General features: G+C 50.4%; 1 protein-coding gene across 4 annotated transcripts in view; it reads right to left on the minus strand.

Moving 5' to 3' along the window:
• Positions 1-18798, minus strand: part of VPS13A (vacuolar protein sorting 13 homolog A) — a 2146181-nt gene that overhangs the window by 1206011 nt on the left and 921372 nt on the right. For all 4 annotated transcript variants that reach the window (XM_086961343.1, XM_086961342.1, XM_086961345.1 and 1 more), the window contains 2 exons: positions 17855-18220; positions 11769-11870 (listed from right to left, as the gene is read on the minus strand). In XM_086961343.1, coding sequence (XP_086817469.1) covers positions 11769-11870; positions 17855-18220 — 468 coding nt within the window. The remainder of the gene's footprint in view (positions 1-11768; positions 11871-17854; positions 18221-18798) is intronic.

Raw genomic sequence — 18798 nt, forward strand, 5'->3', positions numbered from 1 at the left:
CCTGGCGTTCATAGAACCTGCCAGGTGTTGAACCACCAAGGTAATGCCTTGATGTTTCAGCCACGTCCAGAGGCGCAGAGCCTCCTGACATAGGGTCCACGACCCCACCCCGCCCTATTTGTTGCAATATCACTTGGCGGTGGTGCGGTCCGTGAACACCTGCACTACACTTCCCCGGACAGAGGGAAGGAATGCCTTCAGTGCAAGCCGGATTGCCCACAGCTCCAGGAGGTTGATATGGAGCCGGGACTCTGCTGAAGACCAGAGGACTCTGATCTCCGCCTTTCCCATGTGGCCCTTCCATCCCAGGAGGGACGAATACATCACCACTGTGTGCTCCGGTTGGGGAAGGGAGAGGGATCTGCCACTGACCGAATTGCGGTTCGTGAACCACCACCGCAACTGTTGTGCAGCGCCCTCCGAGATCTGGACATGATCGGACAGGTTGCCCTGATGCTGTGCCCACTGGAACTTCAGGTCCAACTGCAAAGCATGCATATGCCATCGAGCATGCGTCACCATCAGGATGCAAGAGGCCATCAGGCCGAGAAGCAGGAGTGTCATCCTGACGGAAACCCGGATAGAGGCTGAAAGAGCAGAATCATAGCCTGAATATCCCGCACTCGTTGCTCGGGAGGATAAACCTGAAACAACGTCGAATCCAGAACCGCTCCGATGAAAGGGAGCTTCTGAGAGGGACTCAGGTGCGACTTCGGGACATTGATGGAGAACCCCAGCAAATGCAGGAGGCGGCCGGAGTCTGGAGGTGGGAGACGACTTCCTGGGGCGAGCCCGCCTTCTACAGCCAGTCGTCGAGGTAGGGGAAGACTGACACCCCTGACCTGCGCAGATGAGCTGCTTCCACCACCATCACTTTCGCGAACACCTGAGGGGCGCTGGTAAGGCCGAAGGGGAGCACGGCAAACTGAAAATGCTCCTGGCCTACCATGAACCGCAGGTAACGCCGGTGGCTAGCAGAACAGGGATGTGAAAATAAGCATCCTGCAAGTCCAACGCTACCATCCAGTCTCCAGGGTCCAGGGCAGTCAGGACCTGAACCAGAGTCAACATCTTGAACTTCTCCTTCAGGAGGAAGTGATTGACGTCCCGTAGGTCCAAGATGGGGCGCAGTCCCCCCTTGTCCTTCTTGGGGACCAGAAAGTAGTTGAAATAACAACCACTCCCTACTTCCTGATCGGGAACGTACTCAATGGCCCACTTGGCCAGGAGGGCCGATACTTCCGGATGGAGAAGAGCTAAATAATCCACCGACATGCAGTGGCTCCGAGGTGGCATGGCTAGAGGGGAAGACAGAAAGGGGAGCGAGTAATTGTTCGATGTGATCTCGCACCAGTGGTGGAGGTGGCGACGAACCCTGCCTCATACCGGCGTGGGGTGCCCCGTGAAGGTCGGATTAGGAAGGCTTGGAGGCTGAAGCAGCGGGGGTGGAGGTGGACTGACCCGCCAGCTGGTTACCAGACATGCCCATGCAGAAGCCACGCCCGTAGCCACTCTGGGTCTGCGCTGGCTTTGTGGAGGAGCACGCCTGGGCGCTTTTACCCTGGCCACGAAAGCAACAAAATTCAGGCATGGAAGGGCTCTTCGTGGAAAGACCCAAAGACTTGGCCGCGGCCCATGAGTCTTTAAAGTGCTCCAGGGCATTGTCAGCCTTGTCGCCAAAGAGGCGAGAGCGATCAAAGGGCATGTCCATGAGCGAGCTCTGGACATCAAGCGAGAACCCGGTAGATCGATACCGCAACGCAACGCCACAGTCGTGGAAATCGCCATGCCCAACGAATCAGCCGTGTCCAGACCACACCTGATGTACGAGTTACTTACCTTCAGTAATGATGTATCTGGTAGACACGGTTCTAGCCGCAGATTCTTTCACGTAGAATTACTCCCAGGCGTGAAATTGAATCCGGAAACTTTTTTGCCACAGCATCCCTAAGCGCCGGGGGCGGGACGACATCAAGCGACTCTGCGCAGGCGTCGCCGCGCACGTGACGTCAACGAGGTCACATGAGACCTGCCCCAGCACGCCTACGTCAGTTTTCTTCAGAGAAGTTTTCCGCACCACAATGCGGAATCACCAGATAAAAAACTGTGGAAGCATGGGAACAGTGTGCGAAAAGCAGAAAATTTGGAAAGAAACGGTGACTAACAACACCACCCACAGTAGTGTCACACCGGAGAACCCAAGGCAGGGAAAGAAGAAGAAGAGGCGAGCAGAGTCCTGCGCAACCACCCTGCCGGCACATAGACAGCCTCACACTTCTGTGCCCCGGAGGCAAGGAACATGCATAAGGACATGGTACACGTAGGAAACCCACCACCCCCAACCTGAGCAAAGACCAATCCCAACACACACAGGGACAACAAACCTCCAAGCCACCCCAACAGAAAAGCAACCCCCCCACAAGGGACAAGGGCAAGACATGGCCAGATGACCCTTAATCAAAGGATAGCAATGTCAGGAAGGGAGCGGAGGGAGGACAGGGATAGAAAGCAATCCCCCCCCAAACCTGGAGTAGCCAGAGAAGCAGAGCACCGAAACACCGGGGCCCCATCCACTCAAGAACCAAGGGAGGAATGAACCGCCCCCAGATGGAGCCACAGGAGATACAGCCCCCTCCCCCCCGGGAGGCGAGTACCGAAGATCAACCTAAGGGTCATCGAAGAATAGGGGAGGAAGGGCGGGCCGTGAAGGAATCTGCGTCTAGAATCGTCTCTACCAGATACATCGTTACCGAAGGTAAGTAACTCGTACATCTGATAGAGACTACTAGCCGCAGATTCCTTCATGTAGAATAGATACCCTAGCAATACCCACTAGGAAGGAGGGTCTGCGAAAGGACCCCACCAGTCAATACAGAACAGAGGGCCCCACAGGGAACCAGATCTGTGGACCAGGTAGAACCTCGTTCCTGCCAGGTAAGGTAAACCTCCAGAGCAGACCCTCACCGACCCCAAAGGATGTAGGAGGGAGAAGAAGGCTGAAGAGGAACCAAGGGCAAGGTCGGAGAGGCCGAAGCACCCCACTGTCCCACAAGGAAACACATCTTAGGCCCAATGCCAAGACAGGAAGGGAGGAAGAAAAAGAAGCCTAGAAGACCCAAGGAAGCGAGGGAAAGAAGGCAACCCACTCCAGGTGGAGAAAAACCTGCCAGCCAGAACTGCGCTGGCAGTCAAAAGCAGCAAGAATAACAGCCCGAGGACCCAGGAAGGCCGAGCGCCTGGTAAGGGAGAACATAGGATCATCCTAGACCTCAGGCCAGGAGCAGGGAGAGGAGGGCAACCACTACGAATGGCCGCGCACACGACCTCAAGGAGCAAAAGCAACCTACACCAACGCAAAGGAGAACAGGCACTCGAAGGCGACCAGAACCCTCCAACAGAGAGGAAGCCACATAATCGCTACCACTACCCCACCTAGGGTACGATAATTCCCAAGATATGGGAACCCTCTTTGGAAGAACTTCCGCAGCAGAGGAAAAAACAAAAGAGCCACAGGGAAAAAAACACCCCAGCGAGAGGCTTGACAAGCAGCCCAAGCAAGCAGAAGGCCTAATCTCAGGGCCAAGTCTGCACAACAATTCCAACACACACACATAATCAACAAAAGGGCCGTCCAGCAGCCAACAATGCCAAAGTCCCAAGGAAGCACCCAAATGGCCAGAAAACACACTACACAGCCAGAACAACCGGCCTAAGAAGGCCGAGCATCAACCCGACTCAGGAGTCACTGAGGAGGGGATGGAGGAGGAGGATAAGGAGGAGGAGGAGGAGGATAAGGAGGAGGAGGACGGACCCCTGTCAAGAGCCTCTGGATGGCGGAGTCGGCTGGGGCATGGAACAGCAGGCTGCCATCAAACAGAAGGTCAATGAGTCGCTCCTGAATATTCTCAGTTAATACTCCATCCCGAAGCCAAGCATGGCGACGGAGAGCGACCGAAGAAGCCATGGCCCAGCCCAGCACCTCTGAGATGTCTGGAGCGGAGAATAAACGCTGCAAGCTCCCAGCCGTTCAACGCATGATGCATCAAGTCCACTTGACCACCCTCCTGGGACGCTGCAGATCCCAGAGACTCAGCCGAGTCCCACAATCAGGAGGAGGCCCGAGCCAGTACACACAAGGTGTTCAGGGCCTGCAGAGCAGCGCTAATCGAGGCGATAATGTTGCGCCCCCAAGAGTCCAACCAGCGGGCCTCTCAGGTTGGCAGAGTCAGCTGCGGCGGCAGGGAGGGAAAAGCAGCCCGCAACAGAGGACTGGAGGCAGAGGGGTGGAGGGAAAGGCACTCCGGGTCACGTGGCGCTGGGAGATGCCGGTGCAGAAGATGCTGAGGCACCAGCTCCCCTGAGGCAGGACGCCTCCAAGCCTCCGTCAAGGAAGAAAAGAGGGAACCTTCAAAGAGGAGCAGAATCTCCCTCTCACCAGAGCCCTGGTGGAGGACCTCCAATAGATGGTCCGCCGGAAAATGAGCCACCGGGCAACCCATCCGCAGGATGCCCATATTCGTGGACACCGCATGAGCGAAGGCAGCACCTGCCTCCGTAGGGCCCCGCGGCAGGGAAACCAGCTCCTCCGTGGGTGACGGCTGCAGACTTAGGCGGCCGTCCCCGAGGCCAAGTGGGACGGGCAAAGGCCAGACCTGGAAGTCAGAGGGGCCAAGGAATGAGGGACCTGTGGCTCTTCCGACGAACACCTCTGCCTCAGGAAGGGCAGGGAGCCGCCCTTCGATGCCGGTGAAAAAGACACCACACAGCGACCAGTCTCTGGGGAGGAAGACACAAATATACAGCCTGCCTTTGGAGAAGAAGGAGCGTTCCGAAGACGAATCCGCGGTACGACCTCTGCGTGGAGCCGTAAAGTCCGCTGCCTGAAGCAGGTTGTCGCACCATCCGGCGTCGCCGGACAAGGTTCCTACAAGTCACCCCGCACAAGAGCCCGGAGAGGAGCTGGAGTCGAACGGGCCCGACCCCCGTCGAAGTAGCCACCTGTGCGGGGGAATGAGACGGGCCTGGGGAGTGGCATGAAGCCCTCCGCCAGCCGCGGCCCAGAAAGAGGCGTAGATCGCTCGGCAACCCATGAGGTGGTGCCAGGGACGATTCAACCTCCGACTCGCCCTCCGTCGAGGCAGCCGCCGGTGGGGAGGGGCTAGTGGGGCCCGTAGAGGGGCGAGGGGTCCGCACCCAGCCACGACCCGGAGCAGGACGAGGAGGGTGCACCGACCCCTGTGGCTCCGCACAGTTCAGCTTCTGCCGGCTCCGTAGCAGCGTCGCCTTGGCCTTAGACAGGACCACCTTGTCAAGGGACCGAGAGTCCCGCGACACCACAGGGACTCCCGCAGGAGTTTGCGGTGAGGCAGAGACGCCGTGGCCTGAAGAAGGTGCCCCAGTGGAGCAGCACCCCAAGAGAACGACACCCTCCAAGCCTGGATCCGAACCAGTTGGCGCCGGAGCTGTCGGCGGCGTCTCGGAGGGAGGGGGAGATGCCAGCGAGGCCTGCAAAGCCACCGCATACGTCTCCATTTGGACTCTCGATGCCCCAACACCGGGAAACAGTGGCTAGGACGACATGCGATCCGCATCACCCGCGTAGAGTCCATGCCCCCGGTAGGCCGGAACACAGCCCCCGGGACAAACTGCGACACTTATCCACCGATAAGCGACGCTCACGTGACATCGGAGCACGGCTGGGACGACGACCACGGCAGAACTTGAAGCAAACAGAGGGGAGGACATCGACCGGGATAAAAGCGCCGAGAGAAGTTTCATGCGGCGCTCCCATCGCGACTTTGGCTTCAACTGTTGACAGGCCTCGCAGTCGGTGGTGCTGTGTTCCTCCCCCAAACACCACATACAAATGAGGTGCGGGTCCGTCGCTGACATAAGACGCCCACAAAAAGTACAAGTTTTGAAGCCCGAAGGCATTCGCACACTGTTCCTGCAAATGAAAATGGAGAAAAAAGTGGCCCAAAACAGGCCCGTAGCAAGGACCGGATCCGCGTTGCACGCAGAAAAGGAAAAAACGGACGTAGGCGTGCTGGGGCGGGTCTTATGTGACCTCGCTGACGTCACGTGGACAACGTGGGGTGCGTGGTCAAGAAGGCAGGATCACCAGGCGCCGGACGGTGAGGCTTAGCAACGTTCTTATCCACTGGAGCCCCCGAGGCCGGCCGCAACCAAGTGCCCAAGAGAACTTCATTAAGGGCCTCATTGAAAGGTAGCAGCGGTTCCGACAACGTAGACACTGTCTGGAGCACCTCTGAAAGGAGGTTGGTCTTAAAGGCCACTGTAGGGAGGTCGAGATGGAGAGCCTCTGCAGCCTGACGCAGCACCATGTGTAGGAAGCGCCCTCCTCCATAGTAGGCAGAGGGGAGGCAAAGCCCTGGGTCAGAAGACACATCAAGTTCACCCGCATCTTGAAGGTCATCCACCCAATCCTGCTCGGAGTTGTGCAAGGGGGTCCTCAGAGCCGTCCCAGTCCTCATCCGGCTCCGGAGTAGAAGGAGCCGGCCGCGGCGGCAGGGCCGGAGCCGGAGAGGGGCCCCCGGCCGGGAAAGGCGCCGGCAGGGGCTGAACCGGAGCCACATCCCAATGTGGATCCCAGCTCGGAGCGAGGTGGTCCGAGAACCGGGGCGGGACAAACGGCACCCAGTGCAGCGCTTGTGGCGGTGCCAGGGGCGGTGCTTGGGCCGGAGCCAAGGCTCCGGTGGTGCTGCACCTTGTGGCGCTGGAGCCGAGGGCGCTAGATTCAGTGCCTCCGGGACCGGCGCTAGAGGCGGTGCTGCCGGGCCAACAGGATCTGAACACAGGATCGCGGGGCCAGCCGGCGCGCAGGCGGGAGCCCGAGGCCTAAACAGGCAGTCCATGGCAGCAACAAACTCTTGCATCTGTTCGGGAGTCGCCGACGAACCCGGGTATAGCGGGTAGGCCGCGAGACTCCCAGGCTCCGGAGGAGCCGCAGGTGCGAAGCCCCTGTCCTCTTCGTCCGCCTCCAAGGAGTGATGGGGGGACGTTGGAGAGCGAACACGCTATTTTGACTACTTCTTATGGCGTCGCTTACCGGAATCTGAAGGTGAAGACTTAGAGCCCGAGGAGCAACAGCTCTGGTCCCACGTGTGGTCCCGCGAACGGCCCCTAGACCGGGAGTGGCAGTGAGAGGCGTGCCGGACCTCCAGCAACTTCTGGCGCCCCTCCTGCAAGGCCTTCGGAGCAATGGCACAGCAGTCCCGACAATCCCAGGAGTCATGGTCGGTCTCCAGGCAGTAGAGGCAGACATCATGGGGGTCCGCCACCGACATATTACGGCGGCACGACCCACAAGACTTAAAACTGGGCATCTCTACATGCACCAGGAGACAAGAGAAGGAGACTAAAGTCTCAAAAAAGTGGTCAAAAAATGACTGAGGTACGTGCTCAATACGGATCTGCGCTTTCGGTGTGGAAAAAGAAAGAACTGACGGTAGCGCCTAACTAGTCTCCGTGACGTCATCCCAGCACGTACGACGCCAGTGACGGACGCGAGTCGCATGACACCCCCTACCGGCGCGCAGGGGTACTGCTAAGCAGAAAACTTTCCGGATCCAGTCTGGCGCCTGGGGAATATTCTAAGATAAGGAATCTATCACTAACGTGTCTCTTTCAGATTTTACAGGACAGATCTGCAATGTTTATTAAACAGTCATGTTGCATTCTCTCTTTATTTCCCTCTCTTGGGGTTTTCTGGTTTTAATGCTATGAACTTTCTTAGACAGGTTTTTGCGGACGTACCATATGGCTATTATGCCGGGACAGATGTGGTCAATTCACTAACCTATAGTGGTGAGTCACACATCGCAGTCATTATACATTGGTGTCATATGTTAATGTGTTTCAATGTATGACTAAATAGGAGGATTAACTGTGGGTTGTACTCATGCTATATATGTTCTCAATGTGTTTTTATGACATTGTGACATGTTGCTCTTTGTCTCCACAATAGGTTGAGCTTGAACGTACTGAACAACCAAATTCACTGGTTCAGTATGACACCATATCATTTTTTCGCATGTGCATTCTCATGCTTTTTCACTTTCATTGCACCCATTTATTGCAGTAGCTGAACTACTGACCCTGAAGAAGGCAGTGACACTATTCTAGGTCCTTTGGCTGAAACATGTGGTCTAGCATTTACACAGATGCCTCTAATGGCGGCACCTGCGTTACCAGCTATTTACTGTTTTTAATCCTGACACCGGGTAGCTGAATAAAGTTGCTGCATAGCTAACTCCGTAGCCAGTTTTAACCACTCACATTTTAGCACTGCACCTTTTCTGGACACACCAGGCTCACATAGGGTTATAGTACACCTGCCCCCTTCTCAATGAAAACAGCTGTTGTAGCCCACGTGGTGACTAGTTCTTTCACGCGAGGAGGCACCCCTATGATGAAGCATGACACCTCTGGTGTGTGAGGGGAACCGTCCTTAAAAGGGAAATCCCCCTCGGAGTGGCAGAGTACACCCATAAATTTGTATGACCTCCCATCGACTCCGGACCCGTGGCCCTTTTTTGTGATATGAACATTTGTCTATTGCCAAAACATCCTTTGTGGAGACCACCACTGCTCCTACCAACACCTCAACAAGGTCCTTAGGTTTTCCATCAGCTTCCTAGTCAATCATTCAATCTTCGATAGTCACCTCCCAGTACCAAGATAGGTGAATCTAGGTCTACTACATGAACCCTGAACCGTTCCTGACATTGTGGTCTAATCCAACCACAGCAATGACCCTTCAATGACCAGTTCCGGCTTTCTCCTATTTGCCCAGTAGGTGCCAAACACTTCAATGCACCATAAGTGTGCCCTCTCAACTCAGATTATTAATCCTACAAGCCCATACTTTACTGTGAAGCCCTCTCCTCGAAGACCAAAATTTCATTCACCCTCTACGGAGTCATTAAATTCCAAAAAGACTATATCTGACTTAAAAGAATGTCACAGCAGCTGAATCTGCTTCCAGTGCTTTCATGTCAAAAACTACTGATATGTCCTCAAATAAACAAAATACAATTACAAGCAATATTCCATGAAATATTTTTCTCTGAACATTTCAAATCCTCAAATAATTACAATTATATATACTGTTCAGTGTGAATCAGAAGTTTATAAACAATACTACCAATGAGAGGTCAGTGCGACCTAATAACTTTCAGAAAAACTTCACCCAATGGTGATGCCCTGTCCATTTGGGAGCACCCTTGCCTGTGGTTCTTAAATTACTGATTTGACCTCAAATAGGAAAAAAAAACTCTTCAGAGGTGCTGAATTGAAAATCGGAGGGAAATAGTGATTTTGGGAAGTACAATTACTTCTCAATTGATGCATGTACTTTGGAGCTTTGCAGCACTGGATTATTTCAAAGTAGCACGTTTACAACAAAAAGGCCAACGGAACAATGACAGTCAAGGATTCTACATATTCAGGCTCACTGATGCTGTAATCATAAATCCAGAAACAGCAGCTCCCAAGTCTTAATTTTTAAGGGCTTCTAGAATCAGGCGGAGTCAGCAGCACCCGATCAGATTTTTATTGATGGACATCTCTGTTAAATCCAAACTCCAATGAAAGGCAGAGATGAAGTTGGTGAAGAAAAGGTTCTTTAATTAGCAACCTTCACAGCAAGCACGAAGCAACGTCAGCTCTGAACAGGAACCAGGCAATAACTGACAAAGGTAGAATACTCAGCAAAGAACCTAGAGAGAGCGTTCTAGGCAATAGAGACAGGAGAGAATATAGAGAGACAGAACCATAGATACCACACATCTCCCTTCCCCACAAAAAAAAGAAAAAGAAAAAAGAAGAAAGAAGAGAAAAGAAAGGAAGAGAGAAGAAGAAACAGATTAGAGATAATAGTCCTTTAGATAAGCAGGAGCACAGGTGTTGCGAGAACTCCGCCTGAGAGCAGGAGGAAGCTCAAATTGAGCAGGGATGACATTGGAGGGAGAATCAGAACCAACAGGAAGAACATTAGAGGTACAACCATCATTGATGAGATCAGAAGGGGAACATTGGTCCAACGGCAGGGAAGAAGGACCTGGATGTTCCAAATCATCAACACCAAAGTCTCTTTGAGGAGAAGAGGTGGAGGGCTGAAAATCCAAAGGCGAGGAAGTAGAAAAGTAGCTGTCCTCTTGGCCTTTTAAGTCCTTGGAAACAAAAGGATTAACAATAACGACATTTCTCTTGCTCCACCACTTCCCATTAGAAAGTAACACAGCATTCTTGGAGACTCTGATAACTTTAGAAGTAGGGTAGAATTTTGAAGTATGACTACTGTTTTTCAGGGGTCTTTTGACTTTGACGGAATCACCCACATTGAAAGGAACCACTTTAGTTTTGAATTTGTCATCATAAGCAATTTTCATCTTGTTTTGCATGGAAACAACCCTGTTGCGAACCTGATCAACATTGGGTAATTTCTCATCCACCTTTGTCTTGTCAAGGACCCAGGAAGGGCTAAGCTTGGAGGAGCCAAAACGTTTCTTTAACAAGACAAAAGGGGTAATGCCAGTTGTGGAATGGGGTGTATTGTGATAACTCCACAACCTTTCTTTAACAGCTTTGGAAACATCCAAATTTTGCATGCAGGCTAACTGGATAGTGTCTTTTAGCATTTTGTTAACCCTTTCGACCATTCCATTTCCTTGTGGACTGTAAAGGGCAACAGTCAAGTGTTTGATGTCAAGATTGGATAAGAACTTTTGAGTGACATGGGACTTAAACTGGACACCATTGTCAGAGACTAGAAATTTGGGGATACCTCCTCTGTGAAAAAGGTCATCCAAAAAATCAATGACACCAACTGTGGAAGGATCAGACATGAACCTGCACTCAACCCACTTGGAAAAATAATCCACCAAGACTATGGCAAATCTTAAATGAGGCTTCAAGTTGTACATGGGACCAATAAAATCAATGCCTAATTTCTCCCAAGGGCCCTGAGGGTAAGGAACAGGGATAAGGGGGGTATTCCGTAGCTTGAGAGACTTGTCAGCTTCAAAACAACAGGAACACCTACCAACAAAATTTTCGACATCAGCATCAAGATTGGGCCACCAGTAGTAAAGTCGTAACCTTTTCTTGGTACCAGGCAATAACTGACAAAGGTAGAATACTCAGCAAAGAACCTAGAGAGAGAGCGTTCTAGGCAATAGAGACAGGAGAGAATATAGAGAGACAGAACCATAGATACCACAATCTCCAACAAACCGTCTCACTCATTCCTATCGTTCTTCAATTCAGATAAAAAGTTGTTGTTTTTTGACATCCCTACACACAGACACCCAAAACCTTTTTCTCCTTGAGGAAGTTGTCAGATCATGGTTGTTTTTTGTCACTTTCTCAGATCAAGATTTAACAACTTCAGATCGTGATTCATGCAAGCATTTGGCCCTGTGACCTTTCTGATTTGTAATTTGAAATATTTAAGGTCCAACAAACCCGGCCTTAAATATTTTTTTTAACAAACTACATGACTGGAATAGAGAGATCTTGCAGCAGTTGAGTGAGGCTCGTTTGCCTAGTGGTTCATTTTCTTAATTTTTAATTATTATTTGGAGATATCAGAAACACAAACTGAACAGCTGTATTAATAATTAGGTGTGAACACAATACATATCTGAGTTAACTTTGTGCAAATTCGAGAGTAGATATTTTACACTCAAGAAAACAAAATGATGGAAAATTACACTAACTTACTTTTACATTGCCTTTAACCATACCTTTATTCCCAGAGTCCAAGGCCTGAAATCATCGCTCTTTTCAACTTCTAGTGGTTCCAGTAGTGGCTCCCACACGCCAAACATCTCATTGTAGTAGTGCACCTATCAAACGAAAGGATTAAACAAAATAATGTTTAATCAGTGTTCACTGTAAGTTTGGACATTATGGGAACATCAAGAAATAGTAGACATTTTTAAGAGCTGACTGTCTAGGCATGTTGCGAACTGAATATGGGCTAAGCCATTTTGGGGATGAACAGAATGAGTCATGAAGTAAGTAGATAGTCCTAGTGCAACCTGTTTTGCATCAGTCCCGCTCTTAAACTCAAGTGACCATCTTGTGAACAGTCTCTTGGGGCCCAGGTAGAAGAAACACAGCTCTAAAGTTGGTGGTTACGGTCTTGGCATCACTACTGCCATAAAGGGCTCTGCTACAGCCACCCTTTTTTGAGAATTTTCACTGTAGCACCTTTCATTTAAACACTACTTTCACATTACAAATATGCGAGACGGATCAGGGCGGTGTCAATGACATAACATGACGTAACTGACCCCATTTCCACATTGCATAGAATGGTTGAACAGTGTCTCATTGGTCTCTTGCAGCTCATGTTACAAAGGGTAGTACAGAAGAACAGTTTGTAGGTGCTCTAAAGAAAATCACAAGCACATTTAAAAGGCCATTAAAACAAAATAAAGTTCTATGCTCAAAGTTTTCAAATAGATCCTGCGGAGGAAGGGTCTGGCACAAACAAACTTTAATCAAGGACTATCTCTGAGGCTAGACAATCTCAGTTACTGCTTGCCTATTTGAATACCATAGCATCACAGTAATCACTACTACTGTGAAAGTTTCCTGTGATGTCATTATCCAGCATTTGTTTTAGGTTATGTATACTGATTCATTTAGGGTCTCTCCTATGCAACTTCATTTCCTATAGTATGTTTCAAGTCCGAGGTCACGCTATAATTTCCATTTCAACCACTAACAGTCTGATTCATGAAAAACTGAATCTGCGATTCTCAAATTGCGATTAACTGCGAATCGCAATTGAGAAATCGCAGATCGGTATTCATGATGTTTTGCAAGAAAAAAATGCGATTCGCACGCGGCCGCAAAAACCGTTTGCGATTATCTCAAATCGCAGAAAAATCGCTATTTTCGGCAACATCCGTGTAGGATTTGCGATATCGCAAATAGCGATATCGCTAATTGCGAGATCGCAAAAAGCGAGATCGCAAAATCGTGAAATCGTGAAAACGGGAAGTTGCATTTCGAGCACAGTGATGACATCACAACCAGGAGCAGCCAGTTCCCGCCCCCATTCACCACAGTGAGGCAGACCTCGAGTACCTGGGCCCAGCAACACCGGGCGTAAGAGAAAACTTAAGTTCTCCGAACAGGAGTTGGAGCACCTCATAGAAGGGGTGGTGGAGAACCACTCCAAACTGTTCGGGAGAGAGTCAAGGAGGGTGCCCGAGCAGGAGAAGCGCAGGATCTGGGTCGGGATAGCGGCCACAGTGAACTCCGTGGGTGTGGCCGACAGGTCACTTGATGAACTAAAGAAAAGGTGGTACGACCTCCGCGGTCGTGCCAAGGAGAAGGTTGCCGAGAGGCTGGGAGAGTCCCTGGCCACTGGAGGGGGAGGACCTACAGTCCCTCCAAACACCCCCATGGAGGATCGCGTCGAAGACACGCTGGAGGCCGAGACGTGCATTGGAGTCACCCGATTGGACTCATCCCGCCCCACCCAAGAGACCCAAGGTAAGTGGCATGCGACAGCGACCCTGTCCCCTATGAATGGCCATGACCCTATAGCCTGCCATAATGTTACAAAGTCATGCCATCGGTGCACATTAGGTAATGCCCTAAAGCATTGTGGGACATGTAGTGTGGCCACAATGTACAAGTACCCCAATGCAGCCAGACAGGTTCAAAAGTACGCAATGCCATAGCCAGTCAGGGAATGTCATCCAGCATGCATGTAGCAACTGCACGTGTGACAGATACATGCAACTAATAAACGTCCACTTCACCTCACAGGTGGCGCAGACAGCAGCGACAGTGACAGGCTGCTCATCGATGAGCAAGCACTGGATGTCGAGGAGGTGCCATTACCAACACAGCCTCCACCACTGCTGCAGCACCAATACCTGCAGCCAGGCCCACTACATCTGTGCCTCCACCGTCTGCCGCAGCACCAACCCCTGCAGCCAGGCCCACTACATCTGTGCCTCCACCGTCTGCCGCAGCACCAACCCCTGCAGCCAGGCCCACTACATCTGTGCCTCCACCGTCTGGAACACCATCTACGCCTAGCTCAACTCCACCAGCAGCTGGCGCATCCACATCATGTCCAGCGACAGAGGTGACACAGCGGCCACCCACTGTGGACAGCCAGCAGAGCAGGCGTGGCAGGGCTCGGCTGCAGAACAATGCTCCCAGAGCCAGGAGGGGGATGGAACAGCGTTTCCGAGCATGAGTATCGAACGTAGAATGCTACGCATTCACCAGCTGCAGGCACGCCGGCAAGGGGCCATATAGTTGCAGCTGTATAACATTGGCCGCAATGTGGCAGGTGTGGGGGAGAGGATGGACCGCATGACGGCAGCCATGGCAGGTGTGGGGGAGGGGATGGCCCGCATGACGGCAGCCATGGAGGCCAACACAGCTGCTATGATATCCCAGCGCAACACGGCCGCCGCCGCCACCGGCAGCTACTAACACGGCTGACGGCTTACACTCGGTCGAATTACGTTATCGGGAATGCCATGTCGCAGCTATCGCGCCGGTCGCAGCAGCAGCAGCTCATTCAATGCTGCGAGGATGTGGCCAGGGTATTAGAGCACCACACCACTGCCGTAATGGCACTTTATCCCGCTCTACCTGCCAGTGTCGGGGGGGACGATGCCAGCGAGGGCACCTCAAGTGTGAGCAGCCACTCTGCCTCACACATAGGGGTGTTTAGACGTAGCACCAGGCCCACTGCAGGGTCACGTGCGGTGGCTGAGGAGGGGCCGGAGAGGCGCTTGGGTGCTTCGCGCCGGAGGCGCACCTGACTTACATGTACTTGTACAGGCACAGGCTGAACATAAGCCTGCCCTGTGTATTGGACGCAGCAGTATGGGGCAATAGTGTTTGCAATGGAAGGATGGCAACTTGCACTATTATTGTGAATCAAACAATAATATTTAATATAGCATCACACATTGGCGTTCTGTCATTATTTAATTTTGCATGCAATTGTGATTTGTTGGGTGAGGGGAGAGGGTGCACTAGAAACTGTTCATTGTGATGTGGTTGCGGCGTCTGTGGCCTTCAGCTGGGTTCTCCCCGCGTGCATGGCGCGCATGTGCAGGTGGCCGGTCGTCCCCTTCCGATTCACTGCCAGAGATGTCGACAGGTATCCGGCGCTTGGTAGCAATGTTGTGTAGTATTGCACACACAGCCACAATGCGGCAGCACACATCAGGACTGTAGTACATGGCCCCACCTGTCTTGTGAAGTATGCGGAATCTGGTCTTCAGTAGCCCAAAAGTCCTCTCAATGCAATTCCTTGTGCGTATGTGTGATACGTTGTAACGCCGTTGCTGTGGTGTAGCAGGGTTGAGGTATGGGGTGAGGAGGTATTCACGCAGGGCATAGCCACTGTCACCTGAATGAGAGGACATTAAATCAATGGGGTTCACCCACAGAATCAAAGGACCTGGGTATGAATAGTATAAAGAAAATTGGTCCTTGACTATGAATTACATAGGCACTTAAATGAATTTTGTTTGTTTTTCACGTATGCAGTTAAATTCGCAAAACAATGGGAGAGATATATTCAATAGTAAACGAAACCCAAAAGGGTTTGACATAGATGATTTTAGAAAAACCCAGGGATTGCAATTGCAATCAAAACATAACCACACAATGTGTATTTGTTATATCAAAAGTTCAATTATTTATTTACAGTTAAATAAAACAGTTGACTAAACGGCGCAATAGACTTTCAAGAGTATAGTCAGTGAGGAAGGTAAAGGGGTGCTCAAGTGAAAAGGAAATATGGAGGGAAAGAGACAAAAGCTAATAAACAGTTGTATTATTTACACAGAACAGTGCGGGAAAGCCTCCGCTGACTCATATGCCTGTCCCCTATGGTTTTCAATTGGGGGGTATGGGGGGGGGGGGGGGGGGGGGGGGGGGGGGGGGAGAGGACCCTGGGAGGGATACAGGCAGATCAATTAGTAAGCGTCAACGTTTCGACCCTGATGCTCTTGGGGTATTGAGGACCTCAGCTGCAGGTCTTCTTCAGGACTATAGAGGGGGTTGCGGGTTGAGCAGTGGTGTAGTTGGGCCGTTATCCAACAGATCGTCTGGATTAAACACCAAGGAAGTGGCAAGGGTATGGACCTCCGTCTACGATTCTGTAGGAAATGGGTTACCTAGTGTCTTGTGGTGGTCAAGGGCTGTAATGAGGAGCAGAGGGTGAGTGCCTGTGCAGCGCAGCTACTTCATCGCAGTGTGACATTGTGGGCAAAGTGTACTTACCAAGTAGGTGTCCTTCCCCAAAGTCTCCCCTGACCAGTCGTTTGTGGAGGCCGCTGTGCCGGAATATGAATGAGTCATGTGTACTCCCCGGGTACTGTGCCACTATGTCCGTGATTTATGTCTTAGCATTGCAGACCATCTGGATGTTGAGGGAGTGGTAGGACTTGCGATTGTGGTACATGTACTCCGTTGCAGCTGGTGGGCAGATGTGGATGTGGGTACAGTCAATGCATCCTATAATGTGTGGGAAATGCGCAACATTGTAGAATTGAAGCTTGGTCTCATCCAATTCCTGTTGGCTTGTTGGAAATTTGATGTGGTGGTGTAGCTGGGTCAGCATTGCGTCAAGGAAACTCCCTAGGCAGCGGGACATGGTGGGCTGGGATATCCCCCCAGCAGCCGCAACTATCCCCTGGAAGCTCCCAGAGGCCAGGAGGTGCAGGCTACACAATACCTGGACATGTGTTGGCACGGCATTGGTCCGCCTTGTTGGTTGCTGCATCAGGGGGTCAAGGTCCTGAATTAGCTTGATGATCATTGCCCCATTCAGGCGGTACTTTGCGTAAATTTGCTCTCTGGTTTGGCCCAGCAGGGTGACCCGCTGGCAGAATATCCTGGTTTGGATTCTGCGTCTCCTCCATGCTGCTGGCTGTAGCCTTCGCCGCCTGACCACCATGTACATTCCTGGCATTGTGACACTCCTTATGCTGATTCTCCTTAAGAGTGTTTGGTCAGGCCAGCACCAGTTGCTGATTGGCCAACGGTTTTTCCCAAAAAATTTTACATTGGGTTCACCTGCTTTGGGTTGTTCTTAAATTGCGCCTCGCAAAATGCGATTTTGGTTTTTTTCGCTAATTGCGATTTGTCATAAATCCCGATAGCGAGGAAATTGCGATTTCGCTATTATTTTCGCAGAATCCGTGATTTCTCGCTATTTCCGATTCGCAACTGGTCTACTGCCGGGAATCTGCAAATCTTTTAGCGATTTCGCAATTCTGTGTTCGCAATTTCGCAATTTTCGTGGTGAATACCGATTATGGGAATTGCGCTCGCGATAGCATTTTCGCAGCTATTGCGAGCGCAATTTAGCTTCATGAATCAGGCTGTATGTATTTTGATTAGAAATGCCAAAAGATTAACACTTTTTTTCCCATCAGAGAATGGTGGCTTTTCGAGGATACATTTTTTTAGCACAAGGATGGGGGGAAAGGGAACACGTTTTTAATATCTATGGGTAGTAAAAGATTTATGAAATCTGAGTTCTTAGATTCTGGCAAGGCGGTGCGTTGGCTGGAACTCTATGAGACTTAATTCATCCCAGAACAGCAGGTAACCTTTTTTTCCCACAAATGGATATTTGGTCAGACAAAGGGTGGGGAAGATAGTAGTAATACCTGAAGCACAATAATTCAAATGGAGATCTATCATCAGGCTTACAATTCCTAGCACTAACATTGGACAAACCCAAGACCATTAACTACAATATAACAAAATGTGTATTTTTTCCTTAACTGTATTCAGGGTGTGCTTACGGTTCATTAAAAAGCCTTACCTCTAGGTCCAACTGGCAGTACAGATTGATAAGTGAACTCCAGTTTTTTACATTTCCAGTAAAAGACGATTTAGCTAATAGCATAGGCACTGTCCGATGACCAATGCCAGCTTCAAGTGTCACAACAATGGAGTCGATTGACATTTTAAGTGTCTCTCCAGTAGGAACCTGCCTATTAGCAGCCTCAGTCTTTTTTTCAGATTCACTTTCATGCGATTCTTCGAGAAACCATAGCTTTAAATCTTTTGTGTTCTTCATATCCCACAGATCTGGTGGCACTGGACTAGTAAGTTCTTGAACTGCCTCAGGGGCTGGAGACAATGCAGAAGTGATGGTGATCACAGTATTAATGATAATTGGTGAAACCTGGAAAAAGAGGACATTATGTTCATTAGACCACCAGATCATTTTGATTATTTTGCAGTTCAACAAACTAACAAGTGACTTCAAATTTCCAGCCAGTTTATATTTACAAATAGAATGCAGTAGTTGAACAGGTAGAACTAAAGGAAGAGAGCAATAGATCAAAAGAAGAAGTTGTGTTTAGCAATATGCAAGGTCCCAGTCTTCTGAGAGAATTTCATTACCAATCCGGGGACAAACTGTGCTATAGCTAATGTGATATAAAAGCCTCTCTAAAATGCATGAAACATCTTATTTGTATCCATTTTAGATCAATGAGAAGTGCATATATTTAAAAGTGGACAGGGAAACTTTAGCAAGCAGACAAGAACTAAACACATTGTAATGTATAAATACCAATATATATATTTTTTAAATCCTTCCTGAAATGGATACCAAGGTATACAAAGTAGTAGCAGACCAGGGTCATAAGGCGCTGTCAATATTTCACCTCCTATTTTAGTACCTGGAAACTAGTTTAGAGTTCTACCTGTATTTTATGTAAGGATGGAAGCTTATGTGTTCAAGTTCAAAGCTCCCAC

Source organism: Lissotriton vulgaris, chromosome 3_1, assembly GCF_964263255.1.
Source record: "Lissotriton vulgaris chromosome 3_1, aLisVul1.2, whole genome shotgun sequence".
In the NCBI taxonomy this organism is placed as follows: Eukaryota; Metazoa; Chordata; class Amphibia; order Caudata; family Salamandridae; genus Lissotriton; species Lissotriton vulgaris.